The sequence below is a fragment of the Bathycoccus prasinos genome, assembly GCF_002220235.1.
Source record: "Bathycoccus prasinos genomic : Chromosome_3".
Lineage (NCBI taxonomy): Eukaryota > Viridiplantae > Chlorophyta > Mamiellophyceae > Mamiellales > Bathycoccaceae > Bathycoccus > Bathycoccus prasinos.
Window position 1 is genome coordinate 1,025,226 of NC_024006.1, and position 15,110 is coordinate 1,040,335.

General features: G+C 47.0%; 9 protein-coding genes across 9 annotated transcripts; 4 read left to right on the plus strand and 5 right to left on the minus strand.

Moving 5' to 3' along the window:
• Nucleotides 1-82: 82 nt before the first annotated feature.
• On the minus strand, nt 83-2,071 carry Bathy03g05360 (unnamed protein product; the record flags this gene model as incomplete). Its single annotated transcript, XM_007514318.1, has 1 exon — nt 83-2,071. One exon carries the CDS (start codon nt 2,069-2,071, stop codon nt 83-85), a length of 1,989 nt encoding a protein of 662 aa, XP_007514380.1.
• A 547-nt stretch (nt 2,072-2,618) lies between these two features.
• Nucleotides 2,619-4,223, plus strand: Bathy03g05370 (predicted protein; the record flags this gene model as incomplete). Its single annotated transcript, XM_007514346.1, has 1 exon — nt 2,619-4,223. The coding sequence occupies one exon, from the start codon at nt 2,619-2,621 to the stop codon at nt 4,221-4,223; it is 1,605 nt and encodes a 534-aa protein (XP_007514408.1).
• A 158-nt stretch (nt 4,224-4,381) lies between these two features.
• Bathy03g05380 (unknown protein) lies at nt 4,382-4,870 on the plus strand (the record flags this gene model as incomplete). The annotated part of the gene is made up of 1 exon (XM_007514403.1): nt 4,382-4,870. One exon carries the CDS (start codon nt 4,382-4,384, stop codon nt 4,868-4,870), a length of 489 nt encoding a protein of 162 aa, XP_007514465.1.
• A 175-nt stretch (nt 4,871-5,045) lies between these two features.
• Bathy03g05390 (predicted protein) lies at nt 5,046-6,017 on the minus strand (the record flags this gene model as incomplete). The annotated part of the gene is made up of 1 exon (XM_007513863.1): nt 5,046-6,017. One exon carries the CDS (start codon nt 6,015-6,017, stop codon nt 5,046-5,048), a length of 972 nt encoding a protein of 323 aa, XP_007513925.1.
• Nucleotides 6,018-6,720: 703 nt separating this feature from the next.
• Bathy03g05400 (unknown protein) lies at nt 6,721-8,178 on the minus strand (the record flags this gene model as incomplete). Its single annotated transcript, XM_007513833.1, has 1 exon — nt 6,721-8,178. One exon carries the CDS (start codon nt 8,176-8,178, stop codon nt 6,721-6,723), a length of 1,458 nt encoding a protein of 485 aa, XP_007513895.1.
• Nucleotides 8,179-8,280: 102 nt separating this feature from the next.
• Nucleotides 8,281-9,876, minus strand: Bathy03g05410 (unknown protein; the record flags this gene model as incomplete). Its single annotated transcript, XM_007514165.1, has 1 exon — nt 8,281-9,876. The coding sequence occupies one exon, from the start codon at nt 9,874-9,876 to the stop codon at nt 8,281-8,283; it is 1,596 nt and encodes a 531-aa protein (XP_007514227.1).
• A 287-nt stretch (nt 9,877-10,163) lies between these two features.
• Bathy03g05420 (predicted protein) lies at nt 10,164-11,123 on the plus strand (the record flags this gene model as incomplete). Its single annotated transcript, XM_007514231.1, has 1 exon — nt 10,164-11,123. The coding sequence occupies one exon, from the start codon at nt 10,164-10,166 to the stop codon at nt 11,121-11,123; it is 960 nt and encodes a 319-aa protein (XP_007514293.1).
• Nucleotides 11,124-11,235: 112 nt separating this feature from the next.
• Nucleotides 11,236-13,316, minus strand: Bathy03g05430 (predicted protein; the record flags this gene model as incomplete). Its single annotated transcript, XM_007514396.1, has 2 exons — nt 11,236-12,383; nt 12,440-13,316. 2 exons carry the CDS (start codon nt 13,314-13,316, stop codon nt 11,236-11,238), a joined length of 2,025 nt encoding a protein of 674 aa, XP_007514458.1.
• A 144-nt stretch (nt 13,317-13,460) lies between these two features.
• On the plus strand, nt 13,461-14,996 carry Bathy03g05440 (predicted protein; the record flags this gene model as incomplete). The annotated part of the gene is made up of 1 exon (XM_007514104.1): nt 13,461-14,996. One exon carries the CDS (start codon nt 13,461-13,463, stop codon nt 14,994-14,996), a length of 1,536 nt encoding a protein of 511 aa, XP_007514166.1.
• Between the last annotated feature and the right edge of the window lie 114 nt (nt 14,997-15,110).

Genomic DNA, 15,110 nt, shown 5'->3' on the forward strand with positions numbered 1-15,110 from the left:
AGTGTTTTTGTGTGGTTTGTGTGAGAAATCATGATTTTAAAATATTACACTTTCGAAATTTTCATCATCATCATCATCATCATCACAACATCTGATCGTACTTGGTGTTATCCTCGTCGTATTCCGCGCGCTTCTTTTTATCGCTGAGAATAGAAAACGCGAACGCGATTTGCTTGAACCTCGTTTCCGCCTGTTGGAGTTTCGCGGCTTCGTCTTTCGAGTGGTGTTGTTTGTCCGGATGCCACTTCATGGCTTGCGTTTTGTACGCTTTGGCTATTTGTTTCGGACGAGCGGTTTGTCGACAGTCGAGGAGTTGATAAAGTTTTGGGGTTTTGGATGATTCACCGATATCGTCATCTTTATCGTTGTCGTCGTCGTCGTTCAAATCGACGTCGGAGCCGTAGCGTCCTTTTTTCTTGCCCGGCGTTTTTCTGTTCATGGCGGAAACGAGCTTGGCCAACTTTTGCACTTTTCGAGCGATGATCGGATCCTCCGGTGATAGCATTTGCGCTAAACGGATAGACTCGAACGCTTTCATACGTTTGTTGCCTAAGAGATAGATATCGTGCGAAATGACGTGCGCTTCAACGTTGTTGGCGTGTAAGAGTAACGCCTCCTTGGCACTTTTCAACGCCGTCTTTGCCAGTCGATTACGGTCGAGTTTTTCTCGGTTTGTTTCTCCGGCATTCGTCGATGAATACTCGAATCCACGTTCATTCAGAACAGTAGAGGATGATTCTGAATCCGAACCCGAGGAGAACGCGTCGTCTTCTTCGCTGCCACTACTCGTTCCGGAGGAAGCGCCCCGCGAATACGTTAAGATTCCTACCAGACTGGACGCGCGAGCGACGAGAATATTCGCGCGAAACCGCGTCGGTTGTCGACCCATGGATAGTTGTTCCAGGACATAATCGCACTTTTCCACGCACAACTGATACTCCTCTTGATCTGATAAACTTTCGATGGATTCTGAAATCGTTTCGAGTTCTCTCAATCGGTTCGCGAGCGTCTTGCATTTTTGCGAGTGTTTCAAAAGTTCTTCGTCGCACTCGTGCTCTAAGCTCGATGCTTCTAAACATCTCAACGCACCGCTCACGTCGTTTACTCTCCACTTACACTCGGCGAGAAGGTACAAACGATCGATAGAGTCTCTGGGAAGTTTGTTTTCGCACTCGTCCAAGGCGAGTAAGACGCGTTGACACTTGATGCAATTTTCCACGTACTCAAATCGCGCGTTATTCTCAAAAGGAGACGTCGAAGTCGTTAGAATTTGTCTCAACATTTCCTCGCTTGCGATTAAGTTCTCCGCGTTCTTTTCTGCGTTTCTTTTCAAAAATTCCGCTTCGTCAAAGAGAGGTTTTCTTAGTTCGCCTTTGCGCGTCGCCTCGTTCTGCTTATTCGCGCGTTCCGTTTTACTCTTCAAAAGTGCCCTGGCCTCTTCTCGTCCTTTCGTAGCTTCCGCGTGCGTCTGATCGATGTGTCGTAAAATAAACTCGTACATTTCTATCGCTTTCGTTTCGTTATTTAACTTCATTTGCGCCTTGGCGCCTCTCGTCAAAGCCTTCTCGTATTTCGGGTCGAGTTTCAGAGCGTTGTCGCAATCCTCCGCGGCGATGACGTATCGTTCCAACTTCAACGCACAAAACGCCCTGTTTGCGAAGTATACCGCTTTCTTCGGTTCTAATCTGATCGCCTCCGTGTACGCCTCGAACGCGTGTTCGTGATCTTCGCGTCTTTGATTTTTAGTACCATTTTTCCTTTCCTTTGCCGTTTTCAAACATTTCGAACCGAGATCGTTCGCCTCGTCCGCTTTCTTCTCGTCGTACTCTCCGTCCTTCCACCACTCTTTTTTCGCGTCGCGATCGATCACCGAAGAAGTCTTTTCAAAAGTTTTTTCTTCTTCTTCCTTCTCCTTCCCCGCGATCTCGGCCAACTCCACGGTTAACTTTCGCATCTGTTTCAACATGCGTTGCACCTGGGGAGTGTCAAACGTGCCCACTTTTTTCGCCTGAAATACGAAATCTTTATACTTTTCCATCCTGTATATTTCTCCAGCTTCGATCGGGTCCATCGGACATAAACTGTCCACGATCATTTTCACGAGAATGTTCTCGCTCTCGTTTTCAACTTCGTCGTCGTCGTCAAAGTAGTGTGTTGTTGTGGTAAAATAGAAGAAGAAGAAGAAGAAAACAATGATGAGAGAAAGAAAGAAAGAAATTAAGTAGAAGAAAAAAGTCAAAGACGAAGAGTGACAAGAAAAAAAAAGGGAGAAAAAGAGAAGCGTTTTTTTTTAATCGAAAAGAAGACAAAAAAAGAGAAATTTTCTTCGGAAAAGTCTTAAAATTCAGAAGAAATCTTAACTGCCCCCTTCCGTAAATAATTCAGCAACGATGCGCGCAGCAGCAGCAACATCAGCAGCAGCAACAACAGCGACAAGACAGAATCATCATCATCGTCAGACGAATAAGAAGAACAGATCGAACGATCGCAAAATACTCCTCAGATCATCTGTTCTTCTCAGTCAACGAGGGGGAAAAGCGAATTCATTTTCATCAAATTCGTTTTCGACGGCGGCTTTTAAGAGAGATGATGAGAAGAGGAGAACCTTTTCGCCGGTGATGGCGGCAGCAGAAGGAGGATCATCAGCGAGAGACCAACAAAATACGAAGAAATCGTCGGCGAAAGAAACCGGCGTGGACGTGTGGCCGTCCGGTGAAGCGCACGATCACATGACGTTTTGCGTTTTTGGCGCCTCTGGTGATCTCGCGAAGAAGAAAATCTACCCTTCGCTTCTCGCGTTATTTTACGAAGGGAGACTGCCAAAGTCGTTTTCGGTGTTCGGGTACGCGCGATCGAAAATGACCTCGGAGGAGTTTCGCGAGAGAATACGAATGAGTTTAGGATGCAGAATAGACGCGAAAGAGAACTGCGATGAATTTATGGAGGAGTTTTTGAAGCGGTGCGAGTACGTGCACGGGAACTATGACGAAGGCGCGGATTTCGAAAAGTTAGATCAAGAGATGTTGAAGACGGAAGAGGGGAAGAAAGCGATGAGAGTGTTTTATTTATCCATTCCGCCGTCGATTTTTGTACCGGTGGCGCAAATGAGTTCCAGATACGTGCAATCGAAAACCGGGGAAACGAGAGTGATCGTGGAGAAGCCGTTTGGGAGAGATTTGGAAAGTTCGAGAGCTTTGACGAAAGCTTTAGCCGCGGAGTTGAGCGAAAAGCAAACGTACAGAATCGATCACTACCTAGGGAAGGAGTTGATTGAAAACTTGACCGTTTTGAGGTTTTCGAACATTATGTTTCAACCGTTGTGGAATAGAAATTACATTCGCAACGTGCAGATTAATTTTTCGGAGAATTTTGGTACCGAAGGCAGGGGCGGCTATTTCGATAACTACGGCATCATTCGAGATATCATGCAAAACCACTTGTTACAGATTATGGCGTTGTTTGCGATGGAAGAACCGGCATCGTTGGACGCGGAGGATATTCGCGACGAAAAAGTTAAAGTAATTCGATCGATTCGGGATATCGATATCGACAACGTCGTTCTGGGACAATACAAAGGGAAAACGAGCGGCTCGAACGTGTTTCCTGCGTATTTGGACGACGAAACCGTTCCGAAAGGTTCCAATTGTGCCACGTTCGCGGCGATCGCATTATTCATCGATAACGCGAGATGGGACGGCGTCCCGTTTTTGATGAAAGCGGGAAAAGCTTTACACAAGAGAGGGTGCGAAATTCGAATCCAGTTTCGACACGCGCCGGGGAACATTTACGCCGATAAGAAATCGAAACCAATCTCGAGAGGCGGCGGAGGCACCGCGGGAGACTCTTCCAACGCGCAGTGCAACGAATTGGTCATTCGTATTCAACCAGATGAGGCTATTTACTTGAAAATTAACAACAAAGTTCCAGGTTTAGGGCACAAAATGGACCGATCGATTTTAGATTTGACGTACAAATCGAAATACTCCGTCGGCGAGTTACCGGACGCTTACGAACGTCTCATCTTGGATGTCATTCACGGCGATAAGAGATTGTTCATCCGTAACGACGAGTTAGAAGCCGCGTGGAAATTGTTCACACCGTTGCTTGAAACCATCGAATCCGAAAATATCCCGCCAGAGTTGTACCCGTACGGTTCCAGAGGTCCGATCGGCGCGCACTATTTGGCCAGTCGCTGGAACGTTCGATGGGGCGATACCAACTAATACTACGAGGTATGTATGATGAAAAAAAATGAATACATACACGAGAGAGAGAGAGAGAAAGAGAGAGAGATGTTATCACAACATTGTCACACCGCGCCGTTGCTTTTACTATTATTATTACTACTACTACTATGTTATAAATGATACGTGTTTTAAAAATGAAACTGCTCTACTCTGACGTTTCGTATTGTCACACCAACGCAGTGAAAAAGAAGAGCAAAATTGGACCTTTTACGGCACTTTCTCACCCACTTGAGATACACCCACTTTCCGAAAGAACAGAGAAGAGAATGTCTTTTTGCCGCTGCCCCCGATCATCGTCGAACAAACGCCAAATCTCCTTCTTCCTCGTGATTGTTGTCTTTTTCCTCTCTCTTCATTCTTCTTTCGCGCAAGAGTTTGAGGATAAAGAGAAACTCATGGACGAACTCGATCGCTTGAAAACATTCACGGAGACGAGAATAAAAAACAAAGAGACGGTTTTACAGGCGAAAAAAGACGCCTGGGACAGAGAGGAGAAGTTGGATAAGAGTTTGGACGGGTTAGAGTTGGAGGATAAGCTGGAGAGGCAGTTTGAGGCGGATTTAGAGCAAGTGAAAGAGCTCGGAGGCGTGGTTAACCGACGGATGCTCAAAGAAGCTTATTAGATAGATAGAGAAGAAGAAAAAGAAGAAGATAAAGAAGACAAAGAAGACAAAGAAGAAGAAGAGAGCAGAAGTTGATCACGTGGTATTGTTAGTGTTGATGATGATGCTCTGTGATTATTAATATTACTCTTTTTCTTCTTCTTCTTCTTCTAATATTATATGTGTTTACGTAAAATCAGTTGATCTCGTACAGAACCTTCCCTCGACTTTTACCAGCTTCCAAATAGTCGTGACCTTCTTTCGCTTGATCCAACGGAAAGCATCTGTCCACCGCCACCTTCAACTCACCCGATTTAATCCAACCGAAAATATCGTTCGCTCTCCACATCAACTCCTCTCTCGTTTGCGTGTAGTCGTTCAATTTTGGTCGCGTTAAAAACGCTGATTTGTTGATTAACTTCAACGGCGGAAAGGCCGGGACGGCACCGGAAGCGTTGCCGAAAGAGACAAAGATGCCTTTGGTGGCCAAGACTTCAATCGAGGTTTCCCAAGTCGCTAACCCGATCCCGTCAATGACGCACTTCACGCCTTGCCCGTTTGTGATTTCCATAACTTTTGGGACTAAATCCACCGAGGAGTAGTCTTCGTACGAAGTCCCGGGTGCTTCGTCGTAGACAATCAACTCATCCACGCCAGTACCTTTGGCAATATCCACCTTAGACTTAGAGCACGTGCCGATGACTTTATAGCCTCTTAACTTTGCCATTTGCGCGGCCCATTGGCAGGTCCCGGAACCGGTGCCGTGGATGAGCATCCACTCGCCCGGTTTGATCAACTGCGCGTGCGCGGAGTGGGTCAAGTAATGCGCCGTCATGCCTTGTACCCCGCATGAAACGGCCACATCTAACGGAATCTCTTCAGGGACGGTAACAACCTTATGCGCTGGAACCGCGGTGTACTCCGCGTACGTTTGAAACACCGAAGAATACGCCACTCTGTCGCCGACTTTCACGCCTTGCGCTTCCGCCTCCGGCGACGTCGCCGCGACGAAACCGCCGCCTTCTTGGCCGCCAATAAAAGGTAAGTCTCTCTTATACAAACCCGAACGGTGATAGGTGTCGATGAAGTTAATCCCGGAGAATTTGTTCTTGATCAACACCGACCCCGGGTTCAGCTTTGGCGTCGGGTAATCTTTCTCGATTTTCATCACCGAGGACGGTCCGGTTTCGCGAATCACCGCAGCCGTCTGTTTTATTTTATTGTATTGGAGAGAGAGAAAGTTAATAAAACGATACGTGTGTTCATTTGCGCGCGTGTGAATGAATCCTCGTCATCCTCGTCGTCAAATTCGTTTAGCGAGAGAGCCGCAACAGCAACAGCAGCAGCAGCAGCAGCAGCAGCAGCAGCAGCAGCGAGAGAGAGAGAGAGAGAGAGGCGGCGAAGAGATGATGAGAGACCTTTTAGAAACGAACTTTTTCCCGAGCGCAGAGGTAAAACAATAAAACAATACGAGACGACAAAAAACGACAACCACTCACCATGACGTTCGGAACGGACGAATAAGAACACGTTAACTTGCCGCCACAATTCGCAAATGCGAGCGAATTCAACGCCGCCCGGGAGCCTCTTCGTAAGATGGAGTGGTATGCAACCATTTTATTTTTATTTTTCTGTCGTTTTCGAAGAGGTGGATAAGAAGCCGTCAAAACTCTTTTTCAGTCATTTTTTGAAGGAAAAAAAAAGTGCAAAATTTTCAATCGTCTTTTTTCTGGCATCTCTCTACACTATTATTTTATACGGTACGCAAGCGCTAACTAATAATCTATCATCTATCGTCACTACTCTTTCTATTCTATTCTATTCTGTTCTCTTTTTACTCGTGGTGGTAAAAAACATTTATTTGTCTTCTGTTATTGTTTGAACAAAACTTCATCCAACCAAGACGTTTCGACGAGCGATACACGTTTCTTTGATTTCGTCGAAGCGGAGGAGCCGAGCGAGAAGACGACGCTGGATTTCGACTCGTATTCTGCGCGCATTTTACGCGCGAGCACGTCGTCGGTGTCGTGGACTATTCGAGCACCGAATGAAGAGACGGCTTTAGTATTTTTGTCGTCTTGGGAAAGTTCTTTTGTCGTGGTTGTTTCGCCGAAGCTTTTGAAAGACCGGCGATTTGCTTCTTTTTTATTCGTCTCGGGAACGATGACTTCGTCCGGTTGGTTTTCTTCTCGTCGAAGGACGAACGCTGGGAACCCACTCGGGACTCGCGCGTTGATCGAACCTTCGTTGTTCGTGTATACTTGAACGTTCGTGACTCTCGGGGCGAAATGTATGGATATATCACCACCATTATCGCTTCCTTGACTTCGCGCGTCAATCGTCACTTCCGCGTCTTCGTCCCCGCATTCCACGTTTTCTAACGATATGTCACCACCGTTCGTGATGCATTTGGTATTCCCACTCGCGCGAAAATTCTTCTTCGAGCGTATCTCGCCTTTCTTCGTGTGCAACTCGCAATCGTGCACGAAAACGGAATCAATGTGAATGTTACCACCCGTTCCGGCGTCTATTCGCAAATCGTTCGCTACCACTCTCTTGGCAATCACGTCGCCGCCGTTCGTTTTAATCGACGCGTTCGCTTGTATCGTTTCGCATAAGACATCACCGTTTAACGTTTCCACGTTCACGTACGCACCTTTGACGCTCTTTAAGAATTGCACGCATGCCGGCGGCGATGATGATGATGCCAATGGCGCATCGTCCGTTCCATCCTCGTCGGTTTTGTCGTCGTCCTCGTCCACCACCGTCACGTCCACGCTCGCCTCGGCGATATTCGCGTTCACCGTCAACGAACTCTTCTTCCCCATCAGCACGTCTAAGGATACAAATCGAGGTGGAATTTTGCACTCGATGACACACACCTCGTTGTTATTGTTGTTATTGTTGTTGTCTTCGTCTTCTCCTTCGATGTCTGAGACGGTGTATGCGTACACGTCTCCGTTCTCGAGCTTTTCCGCCTTTAGTCGTAATCGCCCACCACTCCCACCGCCTTCATTTCTGCTCGACGAAGATGAAGAAGATAAAGAAGAAGACAAAAAAGAAGAAATCTCCACGCGTTCGTCGCCGGGGTCTACATTTCGAACCACTATTTTCTTCCCTCCGTGTAAATCCATCACGCGTAAGGTTTTGCCGACGGCGATTGGAAATTCGAATTTTTTTTCAACGTTGTTGTTGTTGTTGTTCAAGGATGATGATGATGAGAACGGTGCGAACGACGTACACGTAAACGACGGTAGGACCATCATCGCGCTTCTCACGATCGTCGTCTGTACGCAAGAACGCCGAGGCAGCAAAATCTGCCGCGGCATTGTTCTCTTTTGTGTGTGCGTGTATTCGTATGAAGAAGAGTTCGTTATTTTTTGTTTCGTTTGATGATGATACACTGTGCTCTCTCTAAAAATGTGGGTTTTTTAATCTTGATGAAGGTGTCTCTGTGGGTTGTTGTTGTCGTTGTTCTGTTCGTTTTGAAGCCGCTGCTGTTGTTGTTGTTGCAAATTTGGAACTCTCCACGCCGGGAACAACGAAGCCAAAAAGGAATAGGCGAATATTTTCAACTCGCCGAACCAACTTTGCGGCATAGCGTCGGTATATCCCGCGACATGCGGCGGTCGTCGGTAGCGTTGACGACGTCCGTTCCTGATGTTATTTCTATTGTTATTGTTGTCATTCCCTTCGTCTCTCGCGTTGTTGTTGTTGTTGTTGTTGTTCGCTCGAGCGTCTGCCCCACCTCCTTGTTGCGCTTCGTTTTCGGGAGGTAAATAGGCGCCAAAGAGAGCGTCCCAAACGGATTCTAAAACGCCGGTTTGGTACAAGTATCCGATGACCGCCGCCGTGATGTACATGGCCATTTTCTTCCTCGACGCGTCTTGACAAGCGAATGCGGTGATTAAAATGAGCTTGAACATGAGTTTCAAGTCGATTCGAAACTGGATGACTCGAATTACTTCGACAATTTCTTCGCCGTCCTCACCTCTTCGAACGATGCGTTGATACGGTTGATTCGGATCGAAATCGATGTCTGGATTGTTGTTGTTGTTATTCGCCCGGGCCAGCGCTGCTCCTAATGCTTCGGCTCCTTGCGGCACGTTTGGGGCAGCATCTGCCGTTGCTCCTGCGACGTTAGTGCCACTCGCACCGCTTCCTCCTATTTGGCTCGTCACATTTTCTTGCCGTTGAAAAAATGTTGATTGTTCGAGAGCGGCGTTCGTTTGCACGTACGCCAATCCCGGCGATCTAGGAATTACCGTCGCGTTCGGTCGCAAGCTCCTAAACGCCGCATTATAAGCCGCATTGTACGCATTTATCACCATTGGTGAAACCATCACCGCGCCTGGCGGTGGAGATTGTTGTACTTGTTGTTGTTGTTGTTGTTGTTGTGGCGTCGAGGTTGCGTTCGGTTGCGCGCTCGCCAAAACGTTCCTATCGACGTTACTACTCCTACTCCTATTATCGTCACTCGTCTCTCTCGCCTCCAATCTCCTCTTCTCTCTCTCTTCTCTCTCGCGTTCCAGTTCTCGATTTGATTTTCTCACGATCATGTGCACAATCTTCACTTCGTCTTCGTCGTCTTCTTTTCTTTCGTTTCCTCGTCTTCTTTCCTCGTCTACTACATCCTCCTCGTCGCTGCTGCTCAGATATCTCAGTTTCTCTCGGTTCAACCCCAGCGCGTTTTCCAACGTCTCCTCGTCTTCTTTTAAAACTTTGCCTTGGTACAAAAAACAGATGTATTTCGGATTGGTTGGTTTATGTAAAGAAGACGATGATATTAAGCGTTTGCTCGCGTCAACTTTCAAGTCTTTCACCGTTTTCTTCGCGTCGATTCTGATTTTTCTTTTTTTCTTCTCACCAAAATCGTCCGTTTCTCTCGAATCATCATCGAATAACAACTCGGCGTCGCTTTTGATTTCCACGGTCACGTACCGCACACTACTCTCGTTCTCTCCTCCTCCTCGTTCTTCTTCTTCTTCTTCTTCTTCTTCGAAAAGCTGCGCCTCTTCAATTTCCATCTTTCTTCTTCTTCTTTCTCGTGTCGTCAATCAACTGCTGCGTGTGTAGAAATGAAATGAATGAAGAAAGAAGAAGAACACACAAAAAAGGAAAGTTTTTTCGTGGTGTGTGACGTTTTCTTTTTTTTCGAGGGAGAGCTAAAAAGAAAAGTTCTTCTCGATGAGAAAGAAGAGAAAAAGTGTCATCAAATTCTCTTCTCTTCTTCGTCAAAAAAAAAACATTGGACAGAGGAGTTTTTGTGAAAACAACACACAAGTCTTTTCTACACACACATATAATATATATAATGCCTCCTCCTTTTCAAGACGAAGACGAAGAAGACGAAGAAGAAGAAGGAAAAGAGGAGTTATTTCTGGAGGAGACTTTGCGCGCGGCCAAATGGTGCGCCTTTCTCGCCGGGAAGGAAATCAGAAACGCCTGGGGAACGACTTCGAGTGAAGTGAAAAACACGAAGAAGAACGACGTGGATTTAGTCACTTTGACGGATGAAAAGTGCGAAAAGATGATCAAAGAATACATACGCGAGAGATTTCCGGACCATTTGATCGTAGGTGAGGAGGAAACCGCGGCTGGTGGGGACGTTATTCCCGAAATGAGTGCGAAACCGACGTGGTACATCGACCCAGTCGACGGAACGACGAACTTTATTCACTCGTATCCAAACTCCTGCGTCTCGATTGGTTTGACTATGAAGAAAGAACCCGTCGTCGGAGTTGTGTTTAACCCGATAACGAGAGAGATGTTTGTCGGGGTGAAGGGGAGAGGGTCGCAATTGATCAACGTTGGCGGAAACGACTTGAACGAAGAAACGGACGTAAAGACGATTCGGGTATCGAACGCGACGACGTTAAAGAAAGCGTTGATTGCCACGGAAATTGGCGTAGGAAGAGACGAGAAAACTATAGATGCCATCATGGGACGGATAAGAAATATCGTGCAAAACTCGAGAAGCGTGAGGTGTACCGGGTCGTGCGCGATGAACATGTGCGCCGTGGCGAGCGGAAGAGTAGACGGTTTCTTCGAGATTGGATTCGGAGGTCCCTGGGATAACTGCGCGGCGACGGTGATTGTCAGAGAAGCCGGCGGCGTTGTGGTCGACCCGAGTGGTGAGGAGATGCATTTAAACGCGAGACGAGTGTTGTGTGCAAATAGTCGAGAAATTATGGAGGAGTTTGTAGCGGCGTTGAAACCGGTGGAAGACGGACCTGCGGAACCGCCGAAGCCGTCGTTAGCGACGACGTTGTAGATTGAATGTTATGATTTTAGGATTACTTATTATTTGCGCGTGTATACAGTGTGGTACACGTATGTACTATATTATATATATAGGTGTATGATTAGTAGAAGTTTTTTCGTTTTCACGTGCACTTGGAGGCGGCGAGCATTCTTTTCCGATACATCCTCGCCGCTTTTCGAACGCTCGAGTGTAACATCGACTCGAGCGCAAACGTAAACGCGACGACGCCGCCGAGAACCGTCACTGAACTAATCAACCATTCGAATATATTCTGTTCCGTTTCAACGTGCGAAATCGCTATCGGTGATATTGCAAAGGTAAACTTGACGTACGCGCCTCTCTTCGATATCGCGTGCGTCGCGCCGTTGGAGAAGTCGTTATCTTCGCCGTGAACGCCGTCGAAATACGACGAACTCTCTTGTTGCGCAGACGAAGGTGAGATTTTGAACTTATTCGAAGAGAACGTGTATTCGTTCAACGTCAACGTAGCCGCGTTCAACGGAACGATAGACCGGGTGACGACTTGCATGTGATGTTCGTGGATGGTATTTCTATGCTGCGAACTGAAAATGTTTTCGCCTTTCGCGAAGCCTTTCTCCGTGGCGAATTTACCGCCGCCGTCTTTGGCCGCTAAAGACCACGCTTTACGAAACTTCTTGGGGACGTACGAACGTTTCGTCGACGTTGTTGGCACGTACTCGCCGAACGAAAAGTGGTTGATGATGTGAGTGCTGTTGATTCGGTGAAGATCGATGGTTTGGCCGTAACTTCGAGCGCTAAAATATACGGCTCCCGGAACCTTCGCCAAACGAATCCTTCCTTCCACCGTACATCCAGACGAGCGAACGGTGGATTCATGTCGACCATCTCTATCGAAATCGTACCCTAAGCGATGCGCCCGAACGTTTCTCGGTGGCTTTTCTTCTTCGCCCCCACCTCCATCAGAAGAAGAAAAAGAAGAAGATGTAGAAGGCGCATCGTTTATCGTTCGAGTATCGTTTTCCCGCATCGTTCGCAACAAACTCAGTGTGAATTCGGCCATAGCTTCTGATGTCCTTGGTCCGTGATAGACTTCGAAATGACGAATGTCTCCTTTACTCTTATTGAGCAAGATTGCGTCGCTCGAACTTCCTCTATACACTCGTATCGTCGGGTAGGCCAGTATCTTTTCGTCGTCGCAAAGCTTTTTATTTTCCTCCGCGGTGCAGTCCACGCCGGCGAACGCGGCAGAAAGTCTCGAGTTCAACGACTTTGCGAGAGCTTTTTGAACTGTGAGATTGTGTTATTAAATAAGTGTGTAAATAAAATGACGTTATGTGAAATACCGAGTTGAGCGCCTCGTTCAAAGTGCGGCGCCAATGCTGCACAGTGCGAACACCAAGGCGCGTGGAAATTCACTAAAAGAACTCCGTGTGCGTTGACGTTTCTCTTGAAATTTTCCGAGTTTAAGAGCAAAGCAAAACGCCTGTATCCGTACTCGTCTCGTCGTTGCTCGAGACTGCTTTTGTCATTTGCCTCTTCTTCGTCGTTTACTTCACCGCCGTATTCATTATCGTCATCGCCGACGATATAATCGAACTCGTCGCCTTGCACGATTCGTCCTAGGGGTTTACCTTCATCTCCTTCCCAATACGGGTGTAGCGACCTCGGCGCGATCGCGTGAAAATGTTGCCTCGACCCGACACCCATCGTCGCGTGTTCGATCGCCAAATACGGAATTTCTTTCGACATCGAGTGCTTATAAATGCTCTCACCGCTCAAGTTGAACGCTCTGTGACCAACCGCATCGACTAAATCCACAGAAAGGTGCTCGCAGTTAATCGCGGGAAAGCTCACATCAAATTGCATGACCAAAGTCGGATCCATGTCGTGATCGACGCTCAAATCCGTCCTCATCGACGTCGCGAATAGCTTTTGCACTTGCGAAGTGACCAATCCAAAAATAAACCACGCGAATAAGAGCGTCAACACGCCGCCTTTGTTCGAGCCTTCTTTGCTAAACTCTTCTAAAGCGTCGTTTCTTTTGAACACGTCGACTGTTTTTAACGTCTGCGTGACGAACGTTTCGTTGGATGGCGATTCCCCGGGTAACGAGTTCGCGCCGCCATTGCTCGTCGTCCGGCGCGAAATCAGTCCTCCTGAACCACTAATACCACCATTACCACCACCTTTACCACCTTTACCGGTCAACGATGCGTTCATGTTTATTGTCTGCTGCTTTTAAAGAAAAAAGCTCCGAGTATTTTCTGACAAACTTTCATGTGAAGCACAAAAAAATTTTCATTTGAAAGAAAAAAACTTTTCGTTCGTTCCAAATACTTCACAAGTCACATATAAAATTTGACGATGATGATGATGAGAAGAAGAACACAAACACTCATGAACTACATCATGAACGCCGCCGCGTCGAATAACTATCGTTGTTTCGATAAGACGGCTACAAAAACGAGTAGCAGTAGTAGTTGTAGTAGTTATAGGTCTCTCTCTTCCTTCTTCATCGGATATCAAAATCGAGAAGGAGCAAAGACGTTTAGTAGGACGACAGTTAGTACTCAAGGAAAAGTGGATAACAACACATGGACGACGACGACGACAAAAACACAAAAACAAAAGTCTGCGAACAATATCTCCACGTCCACTCGTTCAAAAATGGGATACATTTCGCACCAAAGAACCGCAATCACGAAACGTTTGTGGAACGATCGATTGGAGCAAATGAACGTGGAACATCCACACGCGCCGGAACAAACTTTGATAAAAACGAAGAAAATCAAAGAGCACGTGGTTTTGTACGATTTTGAGAACGATAAACAGTTGGCGAGAGACTACGCGACGCCGTGGAACACCGCGAGAATCGGTCGAGTTCTGGAGGATATGGACTCGTTAGCTGGGAACGTCGTGTTTACACACATAGACGATAACGACCCGGCGACGAGGCCTCCGAATGCGGTGACCGCGAGCGCGGATAACATTCGACAGTTTAAGAAGTTACGGTTAGACCAAAAGACGTTTTTACACGGGTCGGTGGCGTACGTCGGGACGTCCTCGATCGTGGTCAGATGCGATTTGAAAAACGAAAAAGGCGAAGTCTTAATGCGAGCTGATTTTACATTCGCGGCGAGGTCGAACGTGACTGGTAAAGCGACGCCGGTAAACCAGTTGGACATGAAGACGCTGACCGAGGAGCAGAAAGCAACCTTCGACGAAGTGAAAGCGCAGATTGAGTTGAAGAAGAACAGAAAGATGGATAAGATGCCCATGCGTGAGGAAGTGCGAGTGTTTCGTAAACAATGGGTTAAAAAAATGCGGGAAATGTCCCGAGTGGCAAAAGAGATGCCTTCGAGAGCGGTGTTGGACGAGAAATTATCAAAGATAGTTTTGACTTCGCAGACGGTGCACGAAAATTTGTTCGTCGCGCAACCGCAGCAGGTGAACTTATCCGGGCGGATATTTGGTGGATTTTTGTTACGGCGTGGATTTGAATTGGCGTTAGCGAACGCGTACACGTTTGCGGGTACGTTTCCACTTTTCGTGAACATGTCGGACGTGGATTTTAGAGCGCCAGTCGAGGTTGGCGATTTGTTGAGGTTTCGAGCGCACATCATCCACGTCGGCGAACCCGGAGAGTTCGATAAGAAAACTCTAGAACTGAAAGAGACAAACGTGTTCGAAAGCGGGAATGATATTGAAAGAGATATCGTGATGCAAGTTGAAGCGATCGTGGTGAATCCGAAAACCGTAAGTGCAACCGTGACAAACTCTTTTCTAATCACGTTTCGAGTTAACGGCGGGTTGTTACCGACGGTGTTACCCGAATCCACGGACGAGGCGTTTGGCGTGTTTGAGAAGGTCATACGACCAAAATTGTGCGGATGGGATTAATGAATCGCGTTTTGCGTACGTTTTCTTCGCTAGATATATAGTATGTATAAATATACAACAACATCAATAACAACACGTAACAGCAACACACTACATATTCAGGAAGCTTGTAAT